At 39.1% G+C, this 17,190-nt stretch overlaps 1 protein-coding gene across 1 annotated transcript in view; it reads left to right on the top strand.

Moving 5' to 3' along the window:
- The window catches only part of LOC125362471 (protein SET-like), a 90,140-nt gene extending 74,083 nt beyond the window's left edge, over window positions 1–16,057 (top strand). The window contains exon 3 of the mRNA XM_048361311.1: window positions 15,254–16,057. Coding sequence (XP_048217268.1) covers window positions 15,254–16,021 — 768 coding nt within the window. The 3' untranslated portion in view covers window positions 16,022–16,057. The remainder of the gene's footprint in view (window positions 1–15,253) is intronic.
- Window positions 16,058–17,190: the final 1,133 nt, after the last annotated feature.

Genomic DNA, 17,190 nt, shown 5'->3' on the forward strand with positions numbered 1-17,190 from the left:
AAGTTTAAGGGCAGTGAGTAAAACATCAGAGGAATTATTCCTAGTGTAACGCTTCATTATAGCTATGATAGAACAATATCCTAAGAAAAAGACACATATCATAAGTATTAAGGCAATAGAAGCACTTCCAACACTATGGGTAATACTTTGCCACCACCCCCTAGGGTCTAGTCCTTCTAAGGTCTGAGCCAGTCCTTGGGCTATGTCATCAATAGAGGAGGCATCTGGCAATTCCTTTTGAAAAGCTTCAAAAACCTCCCTGTACAAGCTTTGTTCACTTAACGTACCATTTAGTAGGGCTCCATCTATAAGCATTTGTATATCATTCCATTCACATTCAGAGGCATTATATTTATAAGGTGTTACACAGACATGACTAGAATTCCAATCACAAGTCAAAAACAATCGTTGCTGCAAAGCCAGATATTTCTGTCCAAGCCAAAACACTCCTCCTTTAACAGCTTCTATCTCATCTTGAAGTTGGGCATTTACTTCCAGCTGGTGTTGCCACAGATTGTGGGAGTCCTGGTGCCACTGCACCATAAAGTCATGAGTTTGTACAGATTGTCGCAATGCGGCTCCGGATACTGCTGCAGTTGTAGCAATGGCAATCAGTCCAACGAGTCCTGCAATAATCAGTTCAATGGCACGACGACTCCTCTTCAGAAGCCGCTTAAAAAAACTGCATTACTAATCCTTGTACAGGTCCTCCAGCCCAGGGACGATGCATACGAACAGGAACCCAAAGTGAGTTGCGCTGGGTTAAAATCATGATCCTATCTTGACTAAAATTAAAGGTGACATTGTTATTCAAGCAAGTATACAATTTACAATTTATGCAGGTAATGGCATTCTTAGTTATGTTTATGGGGCCTACAATCAGTACTTGTGGAAAATGAACACAAGCAGAGATATTATAGGTCTTTACAACTGTGAAGTTGTAGGAGGCCGAGGATCCTTTAGTTCCTGAGTAAGTTCCATTGGCCAGCAATACAGGAGCCTGAGAAGCTGCTAATTTCTAGAGATGATGTTGTGGAGGAAATAGCCTGTTTCCATGGGCGAGAGCAGGCCGGGGGTCACTAAAGCCTGCTCCAAACCACCCTAAAAGCTGTTTAGCAGACATGGCATTGGACATGTTCATAGATAAAGTAGGGTCACAAGATGAGTTATATTCAGTGCAGTTTTTCAACCACACACCAAAAGGTCCCCAATCATACCAAGTATGCTGGGATGTATTCCAAATAGTTGGAAAAATTCCTCGACAACTTTCCCAATGTCTTTCAGTAAAGTTCAGGTTCAGATAAGTAAAATTGTCACATTTAGGCAGGCCAGCAGGGCTAGGATAATTATCTAATTTATAGGTATGAGATCCCACAGACCAGGAAGACAGTCTAATCAGCCGAGTTCTACTGGAGTTATACGAACCTCCATGCTGAATCCAATATTGATATCTAAAAGGGTAACATGGGGAATGGCCTTGACAGATAGCTTTAGAGAACTGAGAATAAGAGAAGTTAAATGATCTTTCCTCTTCCATAGGAAAGACTGGAATGTCAGACCCGTAGGGGGAGAGAGTAAATTAGGAATGGATGTAAAAACAGAGACAGGGGCTTTTGTCCATAAGTATGGACATAAAGGAGGGTTAGAAATATAGGCCCAATACATTACCTCTGATGTAGCCCCTACAGGTTACCAGTGCACACCTGTCCATTAGAATGGCCTTATCACTTGGATGAGAATGTTTCACCCCCTAGATGGACAGAGGGGTGTTTGTTGCTGGATCCACTGGAGCAGGTGCTAGAAAGATGGGCTGTCTTCTGTAGAAACATAAGCATACCCTCGCCCCTGGGTTAACAACTCCCCGGGGACCCAATCTAGCCCAACCCCCAATCTATTCCAAACTGGCTGGGGTTTGTTTAGCATAGGCGGAGCTAGGAAGTGTCGCTCAGCTCTTGCTAAAACATCTCCTTGAGGCAAATTTAAAAAGTTAAGGACAAATAATGCTTCTGCAATAACAGCTCGGGCTGTTTTATAAATACTTTTCATAGAAGTTGCATATCCCTCAGTACTATCCATACTCCCCCTCTTTAGTTTTGTAATTTGTGTTTTTAATGTATAATGAGTTCTTTCTACTATACCTTGACCTTGAGGATTGTATTCAATTCCTGTAACATGAAAAATGTTATGAAATTCTAAAAATTTTCGTACTTGTTTACTGGAATAAGCTGGTGCATTGTCAGTTTTTATTTGAGAAGGAATCCCCATGACTGCGAATGTTTCTAGTAAATGTTGAATGACATGAGTCCCTTTTTCCCCTGGTAGAGGTGTTGCCCAAATAAAAGAAGAATGTGTATCAATGGATACATGCACATATTGTAAGCGGCCAAGTTCAGGGATGTGTGTTACATCCATTTGCCAAATTTTATTAGGAGCAGTTCCTGACGTGTCAATTAATTTTTGAGGGCTATATAAATCCGAATCTCCTTGAAGAATGGAAAATAGGTTAGGAATTCTGGGAATTCCTAAGGAAGGGCAAAGCCAATTGATGTCCCTAGTAACTTTTGAAAATTATTAAGAGTTTTAAACTCTTCAGTACGAATTTTTATTAATTGGGGGGTAATTACTTGTCTTCTAACTAAATATCCCAGATACTTAAATGGTTCTTTTGTTTAAATGAATTTTATCAGGGGCAATTATTAAATTATACTGTTGAAAGTCTAAAGGCAAAATTTGTAACAATTTTGATACAATATTTTTATCAGGTGCAGCAAATAATAAATCATTTTATTGAAAACCTGTAAAACAAACTGGAGTAGTAATTAAACAATCATCTTGATAGCCATCGTTTTCCTATATCCAACTTAAAACAAACATTTTTAATTTCATATCTCAGAATACATTTTTGATCTCAAGTCTTTTACCAAGCCTGGTTGTATTAAAAGAAATCTGGAGCCTAGGTATCACCCATTGCTTCATGCTGCTTGTTTTTCACTTCCAAATTTCTTATCTAGAAAGGCATTCTAAAACCTTTTAAAGTAGAGGCTTTCACACCTTTACCTTAGCCTGTATTTGCATAGAAAAACTGAAGCCCAGGGGGCACATTGCCTCCTGGTTGTCTGCTTTAAAAGAGCCATTTTCCTATATACAGAGAGTTAATGAAAGTTGTGTACTTCTATCCCCCATTAGTTTATATACTTTAAAATATTTACCTGATTATATGTGACTTAAGATAGTTAATCTTACTATTACAGTACAGTTTACACTTAAAAAATTTAGTACCTGATTCATTAAAGTGATACCCAAAACAATTGTAACAAGAGTACACTTAGCAGTGTGCCCCAGAATTATAACCATGAGATTTCAGAGTTAGCATATTTGCCTTTTTGATACATCCAAATTGCAAACCTGTACAGAAATCGAGTTATATCAGGTAAATAAACTTTTAACTCTCCTTTAAGATATTCCAATTTTAATCCATCCTAAGGGGCAGTTTTAGAAGTATCAGTCAAATCATACATTTTACCCTGAGGTTTCCAATGTTTATACCTGAAAACAAAAGAAATAAAAGAAAGGCCTCCATTGGCCTGTCCTATAGAATGGGCCTATCTCCATCCTACTCCTTAGAGCTTGATGAACTGCCTTGGGGCCAGCTTGCCCTCTCCCACTATGAATGGACGCCACCCTACGGCTGTCCCATCACGTGGATCGGCTAAACTGCACTTTTGTCAGTTTACCCCTCACTACTGAGGATAGGTTCAAGGGCCCATGCTAAGTTCTTATTTATTTATTTATTTTTAACCATGAATTAAAGAATTTTTAACTATAGTTCCTTTTAAAATAAAGTAATAATCCTTTAAAGCTTTTGGTAAAGCCCAAACTCGATGATCTTTTGAAGTTTAAAGTTAAACTAACCTATTTTTATATCATACATTTTTAATCTTGAACACATTCACACCCACATACATTTGTGCGCGCGCACACACACATACATACATTCACATATGTAGGTATTAATGTAAACAGAACTTAAAAACAGTCCAAACAACTATCAGCCGTACATTTTTTAGTGGCAAAATGTATATTTTCCAATCTTATTCTTGTAATGACCAAAACTTAAAACAAAACCTTTAATGAATGATTTTAGCATCGTTTAGTCTTATTTGCTAGGTCCTATTAGTTTTAGCAAAGTATCTTAGCATGCTAAACACTTTTTAGCTGAAGATAACTGGGTTGGGGTCCCCTGGAGTATTACTGAGTCCACCTAGCACTTGACTCTTAGTGTTTACTCTCAGGCTAAGATTAGCCGGCTGTTTGAACTCGGTTCTTAGCAGCCTGCACTTTTTCTGCCTTCTTGCAGTAGGAGACACAGTACCTAGTAAATGTTTTGCCCATAGACATGTAAATGGACAGAAATATGGGAAGCAAAAGTTTATGTTTAAAACTGGTACCAATCTCAAAGACAAAACTAGTCAAGACAAAACAGGACATAGAAACAGAGGCTTTTACGCCTTGGATGGCATGTCCAGCGTCCACAAGCTGCCAGCCAGAGTGATGGAAAGTCCATAGGGCCCTGAAAATTCTCAGGGGGATCCTCCCCAGTGGAGATTTCCATCCCCTGGCAATCAACCTGCCGAGGCCGCCCACTAGAGGACTTTTTTCCCAATTTAGCACTCCACATGAAACACAACTAATCAAACAAGGACAAAGACACATGAAACATGTAGCGCAGGCGCAAATTAAAAGTGCAATTGCAGTAAAAATTCTCTTGAGAAGTAAAAGAAAAATCACTAGTCCTTCCCCAATTCCAGGCTGATGGACTAAAACAGGGAGTGTCAGCTCCCCTGCTAGTGCCTGGTTGTAAAGAAAAGATGATGGGGAAGCCTCCTTCACTGGAAGGGAGCCAGGAGACGGCCCTGTATTACAGCTGTCCTAAATTGAGTGAATCTGGTCAATATCTTGATAATGACGGGGCTGTGCCACACCTCTGGTTGGAGGGGGTTCAATGACAGGAAAAGTTTGATAGCAAGAGAGAGAAGCAGAACCTTAGGACTTAGATTAATTAAAGTAAAAGTGGGCTCCGCGGCCACAATTATTTGTTCTTTACTTTCACCTTCCTGACTGCCCCTGGCAGATCGAAAGAGCATCTGTAGCACTTTGACTGCACTGCTGAGCTGCCTAAATTAGCATCATTCTCTAAAGGAGCATAGGTAGAGGCTGAAGGCTTATTTGATGTTAATTTTTCTTTAACAAAACTGACAGGAGATAGTTCAGGTGTTGCCATGTCTTTTAGCTCCTGTCCAATTTGAGTTTTTACCTCCCCAGACAAATTATAAGCCTTCATAGCTTTTTCCACGTCAGCCTCTGGCTCAGCAGCTGATGTTATGATAGCATCAGGAGACATCATGCTCACGGCTGTATGTATTAATGCCCAAACAGACCAAAATGTAACTGGAACCTTGTCTCCACACCGATATTCATTTTCCATATTATTCTCTACTCGTTCCCAGACTTCTAAATCTAAAGTATCTCCCTCTGGGAACCATAGATTATACTCCACTACCTGTACACACTCATCTCTTTGTGAACACGAGACCATAGCTCCGTCCCGTTTCAATACATGGTGGATAAAATTAGAAAATGGAGTTGGTTTAGCTTGTCCCATAACCCCGTAATTTTTTAAGAATAGGAGCTTGTCTCCTGTGAATTACACACAGATCCCTTGTCTCCTGTGAATTAAAAATATCTCTCGCCTCACTCGAGAGCTCGGCAGTTCCGCAATCTCCTGTGGATCAATTGTCAGGTCCCTGGGTCCGGACGCCAGATGTTGAACCTGGGTAACTGCAGTCGAAATCAGGACACGGGGGATGCAAGGCGAGTGAACCAATGCATACTTTATTCCAAGAGGGCCAGGGTTTATGTAGGGTTAGAAGCCAATTTTACAATTACAGGGTAAAAGATCAATACAGCATGACATTTGTCTCAAATACAGAAGTGGAGGAAATTTCCTACTGTGAGGGCAGGAACTTGATACAAATGCCTTTCTAATTACAGGAGGTAGTGACTACAAAGATTATTGATATCAAAACAAGGAACTGGGGCTGGGGATATAGCCTAGTGGCAAGAGTGCCTGCCTCGGATACACGAGGCCCTAGGTTCGATTCCCCAGCACCACATATACAGAAAACGGCCAGAAGCGGCGCTGTGGCTCAAGTGGCAGAGTGCTAGCCTTGAGCGGGAAGAAGCCAGGGACAGTGCTCAGGCCCTGAGTCCAAGGCCCAGGACTGGCAAAAAAAAAAAAAAAAAAAAAAAAAAAAAAACCAAGGAACTGTATACAACCGAGGTAGAACTATAATTATCTCTTAGCTACTATCTCCTTAAGGCTAGATAACATCAATCTTGACTTCTCCAAATACTTGTGAAATAACAGTGAGGAGACTTTCCTGTTTACAGTGAGAATCTAGTGAGGAGACTTTCCTGTTTACAGAGAGAATCTAACACTAAAGGCAGCTGGTCTAGCTAGTCTCCTCAGGGAGACTTGCTAAGTAGGGGGAAAAAGGAGATTCTCACAACAACTGGTGGCTTCCTTTGGCCCACAAACACCAGAAACTCCTTACTGGGAATGTGTTCCCAAGGGCCTATTAGTGTGCTAATGAGGTATCAGAGTAACCGTGCCGGGGCTAAATTTTTCCACTGGTTGGAGACTTTAATTCTCCAACAGGGGTGTTTCTTCTAGAGTCCAGTCTGCTAGGTGTTCTATATGCTTCTGTTATTTCGGTGAGGTTTTCCCTTTGGGATTGGCGAAATTCTCTGTAATAAATTTATTGAATACGTGTTGTATACCTCTCCTCTGGTACTCCTCTACTTCATCTATTGAGATAATATGCAAATTATAGCTCTTCTCCCTGGCCACTATTTCCTGAATTAGTCTGCCCTGGAGTTTTACAGTTTCTTGGAGTATGATAATCTTCTGGTCCTTATCATCTGAATCATCACCCAAAAGAGAGACTCGAGTTTCAAGATGATCAATTCTTTGTGATGTGGCTTTGAGTGTGGTTTACATTGAGTCAAGTGAGTTGTTTATGGTTGACAGATTAGCTCTCATTGTGCTAATTTCTTCTTTTAATGAGTTGTATTTTGAATCTATTTTTTTTCATGCATTTTGTTTCTCAGGATGTTAAGGTCTTCTTTAATGGAGGAGTAGACTGTATCTATTTTTTATTCCATTTCTTTCTTGATTTCCTGAAGATCCTTTGAGACTTCCATTCTAAATTCCCAGAATTGTTTTTTGAATTCATTCCTGAGGCTTTCGATCATTTCTGCTATCTTAGCCTCAGTTGTTTTTTTTATTCTCCATCTGTTCTTGGGTCGTACTGTTTTTTTGGAGCAGGGAAGTTGGTTTGATCTTTCATAAAAATAGAAATATTTCTTTGTGATTTATGCATCTGATTTGAAGGAGTTATGGATTCTTGATTCCCTCCTGTGTGTCCTTTCGGGGCCCTGTAGTTGGCGGCCTTTGCTTGGGTTTGCACTGGTTCCCACTGGTCTGCCAGCGGGGATTTTTTTGTACCCTTAATTCTGTTGTTGAACCTTACTGCCCAATTGGTGAGTGTGACTGTCTCAGTTGTTGCCAATGCCGTTATCCTTACCAGAGATAGGGATGGGTAGGTTCTGTGGCTTTCTCTGCAGGTCCGTGTTCTGCTGCAGTGCTGTGCTGACCCTTGCGATCCCCTGTTGGGGGTTCATCAGTCACCGATTAAGCGTGATATGGAGACTTTCCTCTTTTTTGTTTCTTTCTCTGCTAATTGCTGTTGGTTAAGAGTGCTAACCTCTCACAGTGAGTGTTGCCGCTGAGGGGCCACTCACCCACCTGTGCAGAGTGCTCCTATCAGAGTCAGTGTTGCCTTTGAGGGGCATATTTCCTACCTGGGCATGCCTGCGGGGAAGTGGGATCGGGACCTACCTGCTAGAGGGCTAGAACACTGACCCACGGGGGCCCTCTGGGGCGTGTGTGCATGTGAGCTCTCCTGCTTCTTTTGGGGGGACACTGCCCCAGATTATTGGAGGGTGCTTGTGCCCTCTCAAGATTCTGCTGTGAGGCAGTATGCATAGACCCAAGCAGGTTCAAATTTCTGGGCATGGGTTGGTGCCCATGGCCTCTCTGCACCTCCGCTGTGAGGGGGCCATGTCCTTGTGTCCAGGTGACCCTGCCAGGCTGCAATTGCACACAAGCACGAGTGGAACAGTTATTCAAAAAGTCTGAACAAACCCAAACTCCTCAATCAGAGGTCAACTGCCCACCAGTCCTTGGGTCCCTGTTGGGTTGGCTGTTGTGTGCAGATTCAGGCTTCCCAGCATTGGCTTTGGGGTAAACTGGCCTAATTTGTCTCCCTGGCCACTTTGTTAGGACTTTCCCTGCCTCCTGCAGCTCCTGTGTTCTCCCAGGAGTTGTAGGGTTCTAGAGCTGCCAGATATGGGGCTCTTTGTTCCCTGAGGGCAGGGAGGAGGAGAGAGGGGCCTCTAGCTTCTTTGTCCCCTTGTGATGAGCTCTACATCAGGTTTTGGGTCTCTGCCAGAGCTGATCTTCCATTTTGGGGGGTGGGGGCAATGGGGAATTTACTGGTTCTGAATTGTGTGTGTGTTCCATGATGTTGTGGGGTTTTCTGGGGTGGGGTGTGATGGTGTTTTGGTGGCAGTGGCCCCAGTTTTCAACATCTGTAATACCTGGCTCCCTCGCTGTTGTGTGGTTCTGGCCCGTTTGATCCTGCACTACTGGCTGGCTCTGTCTGGTCTGTGCACAGTCTGGATCTGGTGGAGCTCCTGCAGTCTGGTCTCTGCATTAGCAGCAGGAATTTTCTGCTATTGCTTCTGAACTCACTGAAAATGTTTGGTCCCAGTCGCTGGGGCCGGGGCTGCTTTCCCAACCTGGCCTTGTTCAGGCTGGGGTGTGTGGGGGGGTACCCCGGAGATTTTCCGTCTTTGTCCAGATTATAGGCTTTTCTTTTTTTTTGTTCTTTTTCATTTCCTGTTTTTCTCTGTTTGTTCTGGTTGTTGGGTTTGCTGGTCTCTTAATGGGGTATTGGGTGTCAGATTTCCCAGCTCACTGTTTGGTTGGAGAGAGTTGGGGTGCCTCCCTATTGTGTTGGTGCCATCTTCTCCCTCAGATAATTTGGTTTTGATTATCAAAAATTTGAAATGAATAGTTTGGCAATGAATATGGAAATGTCTTTATCATGTGTGAAGCTCTCTGCATTTATACACAAATTAACTAAAGGAAAATATATGTAGGGGTGAAATCCAAAGGCATAACTCCTCTGAACATCCAAAGTAGTTTTTATCAAAATGAATTCCAGAAAATAGAAAAAACATGGTTTGTTTCCTTTGTCTTCCTTTGTCTTATCTGTCTTTCTGGGGGGCTGGGAAAAGTAGAAGAGGTACAAGAATGGAGGATGAGCAAACATCACCATGGTATTCATGGCATTCATGTAAAAAATTAATAACTTGTGGATAAGGATAAGGGGAAGGAGAACAAGAAGGAAAAGTTAAGGAAGCTGTCACATTTCCCAAGAAGCATTGTACTCATAAACAGACTTGGGAAATTGCAACATCTTTGTGCAAGTCTTTAGAAATAACAATAAGAAAGATTAAATGGATTGGATGATGATGTCACTAAAATTAAAAAATATGAATAGATTGATTTTACTAGTCAGAATATTTAGAAAAATTTAACAAGTATGCCATCATTTGAGTATCACAGACAATGAGAATGAATCCATCCATAAAGAAACAAAAATAAAATAAATTTACCCTGTGGTACATGAATACTTCTCTAGTCAGAGAAACTTCTTGACTAGGACTAATATTTTTTAAGATTAAAGTGGGAATGGAACAGTTAGGAAAATAATGCTTTTCTTTGTCACAACAAATTCTACCAAAGAAGTACTGTGCTATGGTAGAATTTCACTACTAAACTCAACAATACTTTATAACCATTGGGAACTTTGTTAGATTTGTTTTGTTTGTATATGGTTAAATACCTGAGATCCACACATTAAGAGGAAAGAAGAATAATGTTAGCTCATAACTTCACAAAAATTTTATTTATTTGGCTGGCTCCACTGCTTCTAAACCTATGGTAAAGCAGAATACCATGAAGAGGAGGCTGTGTGGAAAATAGCTTCACATGCCACCTTTGCCAGGACACAAAAGAAGACATGTGTGGGTGGAGGTGGGAGAATTTCTCCTTTTCCATTTGAGTAGAATGTAATGTGTAAGTCATTACTAACTCTTGTTTTCCGGAAATTTTCAGATCATTTGTAAGTGCATTACAAAACTTGCATTGTAGGGCTGGGAATATGGCCTACTGGTAAAGTGCTCGCTTGGTATACATGAAGCCCTAGGTTCCATTCCTCAGCACCACATATATAGGAAAAGCTAGAAGTGGTTCTGTGGCTCAAGTGGTAGAGTGCTAGCCTTAAGCAAGAAGAAGCCAGAGACAGTGCCCTGAGTTCAAGCACCAGGACTGGCAACAAATGAAACAAAACTTGCATTGCAAATACATGTACTAAAATAATTTCTTATTATAAAATTGAAATTCAACACAATGCCCAAATCTAGAAGCTTTGCATACAAATACAAGCTTCAACTTGATTTTGACCACAGTGCATATATAGATTTCCTGTGGACTCACTCACAATACTAAAAGGAAGATGAGAGTAATAACATGAGTCCAAATTCCACAGATCCATTGTATATCCAAACAAATAAAAATATTTATACATCTTAAATTGTTTCTGATAATGTAGACATTTAAATAAAAAATATAGAACAATGTATATTTTGTATAGCATTATATTTATATTTTCTGTCACATTTTTCAAATTGCCCAGTGCAGTGGATATAAAAGATTGGGGATAAAGGCCACAAAACTGTTCAGAGAAAAATGAATTCATGTACATACTACACAAGCCTACACATAGTGATAATGTGCTGTATACATTTTAAAATGAATCATTTAATTAAACAGTACACAAATCATTAAAATGATTGCCATATTCACAGTTTTGTTTTTTTTTTTTGCTAAGGGATCTAGGTTAACATTTTTGTTTCATTGAAAGTTTCATTGAAATTTGCAGCAAAATTAGTAGGAATATACTAATAATTCATGTGTAGCCCCCAATTCCATTCCATGTAAATACATTTTTAACATTCTCATCAGGAGTGGTAAACTTAATTAAAAAAAACTGGTAACCCCATAATGACCCATTATAATTTTTCCAAGAAAATATTTTAATTTAGGGTTTATATACTTTTGGTATGGTACACTTTCCTAGTTTAGATAAGTATAAAATGGCAAGTTCTCATGATTCTAGCATCATATAGAGTATCCTTAATTTGTAAGAATAATTTGTGATTAGTCTATATAAACAATTTCTTCTTCCTCCAGCATAAAACTATGGCAACCACTATTTTATATTTGTTCATAATGGTTTTTCTCTTTTCTGGAATGTTATATAGATGAATTATACAGTATGCAATATTTATTGAAATGTCCTCAATGTTTTCTACTGGCTTAATAGTAAATTTATTTAAATACTGAATACTATGCTATTGATTGGGATGCACAAAATATTTTTCATCCTTTTACAAATTCATGGATATTTAGTTGCTTCAGAACTTTCCCCTTAAAAATAAAGACTTTCAGATAGTTTTGAAGGTTTTGTGCAAATATACGTCTTCAATTACTTTATTTAAATGTCACAGAGAAAACTTACTGGGCTGCATTTTAATAGTATGTTTATTCTTTCAATGCCTTCAAACCATTAGCTGTACAATTTCACCTTTCCAGTAGCAATGACTCAGAATTGCTTTGCTAACATTCTTGAGAAAAATTAGTTCATGTTAAGTTGTGTAATGTTATGTTAATGTTAGTAGGGCTATAAAGGTATTTTTTTGTTTCAATTTGCACTTTCTGACATATGTAATATAGAGGGTATCTTTTTGTTCTTGTTATACCTGCATATTTTTCTGTTTAGGTATTAGTTCTAATCACAGCCTCAAAAACAAATAGCCACAGATAAGATGAGAAATGTTCATGTCTCAATACTCTTGGGGTTGTAAATTTCCACCTGAAAAAGGGAGAAGCTTAGATCTTTCTTGTATCAATCTGTAATGAAATTTAACCTCATTAACATGGGACAAAGTAATGAAAGTGTGTGTTTCCATCTAAGCACAATATGCACCCACAGATCTATTATTTAGTAGAGTTTTGTAAATAAACTTACTTTCATTTCCTGTAGGGACTATTATTTGTATATTCAAGTTAAGTTACAAATTTCTACATTATTTATTTGGTGTTTGTTTATATATTATTCATTAGGATGTATCATTTCTTATCTGTCTGTACCAAGAGAAGTCAGCATCATTTCATAGATTTTGCTATATAAGAGTCTGAGAAGCTCTCATTAATTTTATGCTGGAATATGAACCACTCTTCATTTCCCCTTGCTTCGAGTTTTGCAAAGCAAGTCTCACATTTGTTTCTGAGAAAAAATGCAGAATAAAAATGATAGTAATAATAACAGCAAGCAATGTTAGTAAGCACTTTTTACCTGCAAAAAATTGTGTCTCTGTTTTCAGATAGAGAAACAAGGGGAGAGAAAACATTTTAACAAATTCATTTGAGACTTTATGGCAGAATTGTGCAAATGACTTATATCTCAGTGAAAAGCTGTTGCTGATAATCCATTTTCTGAACTATAGACAAACACTACTATGAAAATCGTGAAGAATACAAGGACCAAATATCTTTATATTGTTCACCCTTTGTAGGTTATACTGGATAAAATTACTTATTATTAAACACTTTGAACTTGCCATGTGCAACCTTAGTAGACATTGTACACAGCAAACAATTTTCTCTTAAGTTTTGCTTGCCCATTTCTCTTATGAGAGGATAAAGGTTTCCCGAAGGAAATGGTGGAAGTTGGCATCTGGGTCTGTCTTGTTTAGAGCTTCATATGCCTTACTTAATAGAAACATTTTCTTCAGAATACTAATTCCATAAGTGCTGTTTTATATTGGGCTGAGTTCGTTACGAATGAGACAAAGTCTTCCCTTCTGATAGAAGCATAGAATTCAATTGTGTATATGTACCACCATTTTTTAATCCATTCATCTACTGAGGGGCATCTGGGTTGGTTCCAAATTTTAGCTATGGTAAATAGGGCTGCAATTAACATAGTTGTACTGATAGCTTTATATGGTCTTGCTGTGATCCTTTGGGTAAATGCCCAGAAGTGGAGTTACTGGGTCATTGACGAAATCTATGTTTACCCTTTTGAGGAACCTCCACACTGCTTTAAAGAATGGTTGAACAAGTTTACACTTTCAGGAACAGTGCAGTAGGGGTACATTTTCGCCACATCCCTGACAGCATCTGTTGTCATTAATTGTATTGACAATGGCCATTCTTACTGGGGTGAGGTAGAATCTCAATGGTGTTTTGATTTGCATTTGTGTGTGTGTGTGTGAGCACGTCTTCATGTGCCTCTTGGCCATTCTCATTTACTCTTCAGAGAAGTCTCTATTTAAGTATTAGTCCCACTTATTAAGGGGGCAGTTGTTTCTTTGAGGATTTATTTTGAGGAATTTAATATTTTGAGTTCTAAGTATATTTTAGATATGAAGCCTTTGCATGTTGTATGGCCAGTGAAGATCTTCTAGTTTGTGGGCTTCCTATTTATCTTGCAAGCTATGCCCCTGCAATGCAGAAGCTCTGGGGTTTCATGCAATCCGATTTGTCCAACCTTTGATTTGTTGTGATTCTGGGCCCTTATTAAGAAAGTTTCGACCTGTGCCAAAGCTCCCTAGTGTTTCTCCTATTCCTTTATGCAATGTTTTCAGGGTATTTGTTTTTACCTCGTGGTCTTTGATCCATGTGATTTTTGTGCAGGGTGATATATAAGGATCTATCTTTCATTTTAGAATTGGAAAAAATCATACTAAGTGAAGTGAGCAACACCAAAAGAAACATAGACTCTGTAGTTTCCCTCATTGGCAATAATTAGTAAATGTCTAGGATAGTCCTAACAGATGATCACAGTAGCTCAGTAGTTACTTACATAAGATCACATAAGGTGATGCTAAGAGACATGAACTCCAAGTTATGAAAAAATAATTATTTAATCATTATTGTTATTTCCAACATACTATGTGAAATTATGCATTTTCTCTTTCGTTTTTCTTCCCTATGGTTTAACTCCTGTTTTCATTGTATTTCATTTTGTATATACATTTACCTGAACTAGGGAAGAGAAGGGAACATCAAAATGTGAGACCAAAGGCGAAAGGGAAACCAATGCAACAGCAATATTTCTATGACAATATGTTGTAAACCAACGGTACAACTCAGTTTGGTGGGAGACTCAGGAGGAGGGAAGGTGAGAGAAAAATGAGGGAGGAGGTAACAAGGTTGAAAAGAAATTTACTCACTACCTTACATATATAACTATAATCCCCCATGGATATTGTGTAGATAAAATCATCGAGTTTCAAAAATAAAAATAACTGTAATCCCTCTGTACATCTTCCTGACAATAAAAAATGGACTGAGTTGAATTGAAAAGATCCTGGTCAAATCACATGAGTTTTGATTATATGGAGTCAGAAATCAAGATTACATGATTGTTTCCACATAGTAAACATGATAACTAATAAAACTGAATATACCTAAGTATTTATCCTGATTGCTGCTTTTGTTTGTTTGTTTGTTTGTTTTGCCAGTCCTGGGGCTTGAGCTCAGGGCCTAGACACTGTCCCTGGATTCTTTTTGGTAAGGAACAGCATCTAAGCCTTGAGTGTACACCCTAGGACCAGCAATTGATAGATAGATAGATAGATAGATAGATAGATAGATAGATAGATAGATAGATAAACAAATAAATAAATAAAATGTCACTACATGAAAATACAAGAACTTACAGGAAAAATCCGACATAGTACTCAGAAAATAGGGTGCGCTGTTTTGCAGAGGTTGACTACAGTTGGTCAAGTGTACTCTGAATTCCAACAAATTAGCAGAGATGACATTCAAAAAAATGAATACTACAGCAATGCTGACTGTTGGAAAAGACAAATATACTGAGCTTGATTTAGAAATTATACAATGTACAATTGTATAAAAACATAGCACAATGCCACATTAACCTGAACATTTTAATGTCTGAATTATGATGTACAGAAAATTTAAATAAAGGTAACCAATTGTCCTGAGAGTGAAGGACAAATTCAGATGAAGTGTAAAAGTCTGCTTTCCAGATTGAAGACGCGGCACCTGGGACCCGCTCCGTCCTTGAAAGTAGAACAGAAATATAATAAACTCCACCAGCCGTTTTTTCAGAAGTGGTCAGAATTGATGGCCAAAATCCCAAATTTTTGGGTAACAACATTTGTCAACCATCCACAAGTGTCTGCACTGCTGGGGGAGGAAGACGAAGAGCTGCATTACCTGAACAGAGTTGAAGTGACAGAATTTGAAGACATAAAATCAGGTTACAGAATAGATTTTTATTTTGATGAAAATCCTTACTTTGAAAATAAAGTTCTCTCCAAACAATTTCATCTGAATGAGAGCGGGGATCCATCTTCAAAGTCCACTGAAATCAAATGGAAATCTGGAAAGGATTTGACAAAGCGCTCCAGTCAAACGCAGAATAAAGCCAGCAGGAAATGGCAGCATGAAGAGCTTGAGAGCTTCTTCACTTGGTTCGCTGACCACTCAGACGCCGGTGCAGACGAGCTGGGAGAGGTCATCAAAGACGACATCTGGCCAAACCCCTTGCAGTACTACCTGGTGCCTGACATGGATGATGAGGAAGGAGAAGGGGAAGAGGATGATGATGATGATGAAGAGGAGGAAGGATTGGAAGATATTGATGAAGAAGGGGATGAGGATGAAGGGGAAGAAGACGAAGATGATGATAAAGGGGAAGAGGGAGAGGAGGATGAAGGAGAAAATGACTAATAGAAAACACTGATGGATTCCAACTTTTTTTTTTTTTTTTTTGGCCAGTCCTGGGCCTTGGACTCAGGGCCTGAGCACTGTCCCTGGCTTCTTCCCGCTCAAGGCTAGCACTCTGCCACTTGAGCCACAGCGCCGCTTCTGGCCGTTTTCTGTATATGTGGTGCTGGGGAATCGAACCTGGGGCCTCGTGTATCCGAGGCAGGCACTCTTGCCACTAGGCTATATCCCCAGCCCCCAACTTTTTTTAAAAAAATTTCTCCAGTCCCTGGGAGCAAGTTTGCAGTCTTCTCCCCCTCTGTGCTCAGTCACCCTATTCTTGAGGTCTCTTTTTCTCAACACCATGGTTCTCAACTTATTGGGGGGGGGGGGGGGGTGGATACCTTGCTCAGAACAAAACAGGAAAAGAACTTAAGTGGGCATTTTGACAACATGGCTTCTCCTTTGGCATGTGTAATTGTGATGTTTAACCAACATCCTTGCAGTTTAAGATGACACTTTTAAAATACAATTCTCTCCTAATGATGACTTGAGCCCTGCCACTACGGGAGAATCAGCAGACCCTGTAGGATCTTATTAGGAATTGACATTCTTTATTGTAATTTTGTTCATTTATTTTTAAAATTTATTTTGTTTTCACTGGAAAGGAAAGATAATGCTCAGTTTTAAACGTTAAAAGTGTACAAGTTGCTTTGTTACAATAAAACTAAATGTGTACACACACACACAAAAAAAAGTCTGCTTTCCATATGTTGTGAATAACTTATCAAACATGGTGGAGAAGATCGTTGATGTTTAAATTCATCCATTTATTATTTTAGTTTGGTAACTATTTACTAATTATAATGTGGCAGATAGAAGGATTGCAATCTTACATTTTTCAAGGGCTTATTTTATAAAGGAATATGAAAGCACAATTAAAGTGATATTTCCCACTCCAAGTAGGAGCTCTGGTATAATATAGTACCTTGATAGTAAACATGCTGGTGTGGAAAGACAAAATGTAGAAAGAGGAGAGGAAGAATGAGGTAGAGGAAGGAAAGAAGGGGGAGGAAGAAGAGAATAAGAGAAAGAGGAGAAAGAGGAGAAGGAGGAATTAGAGCAAGAGGATGAGTAAGAGTCAGCAGTAGACCAACTTTTGTCTTTGAACAAATGGTGGAGGCAAGGATTCC

The sequence above is a fragment of the Perognathus longimembris genome, chromosome 13, assembly GCF_023159225.1.
Source record: "Perognathus longimembris pacificus isolate PPM17 chromosome 13, ASM2315922v1, whole genome shotgun sequence".
NCBI lineage: Eukaryota > Metazoa > Chordata > Mammalia > Rodentia > Heteromyidae > Perognathus > Perognathus longimembris.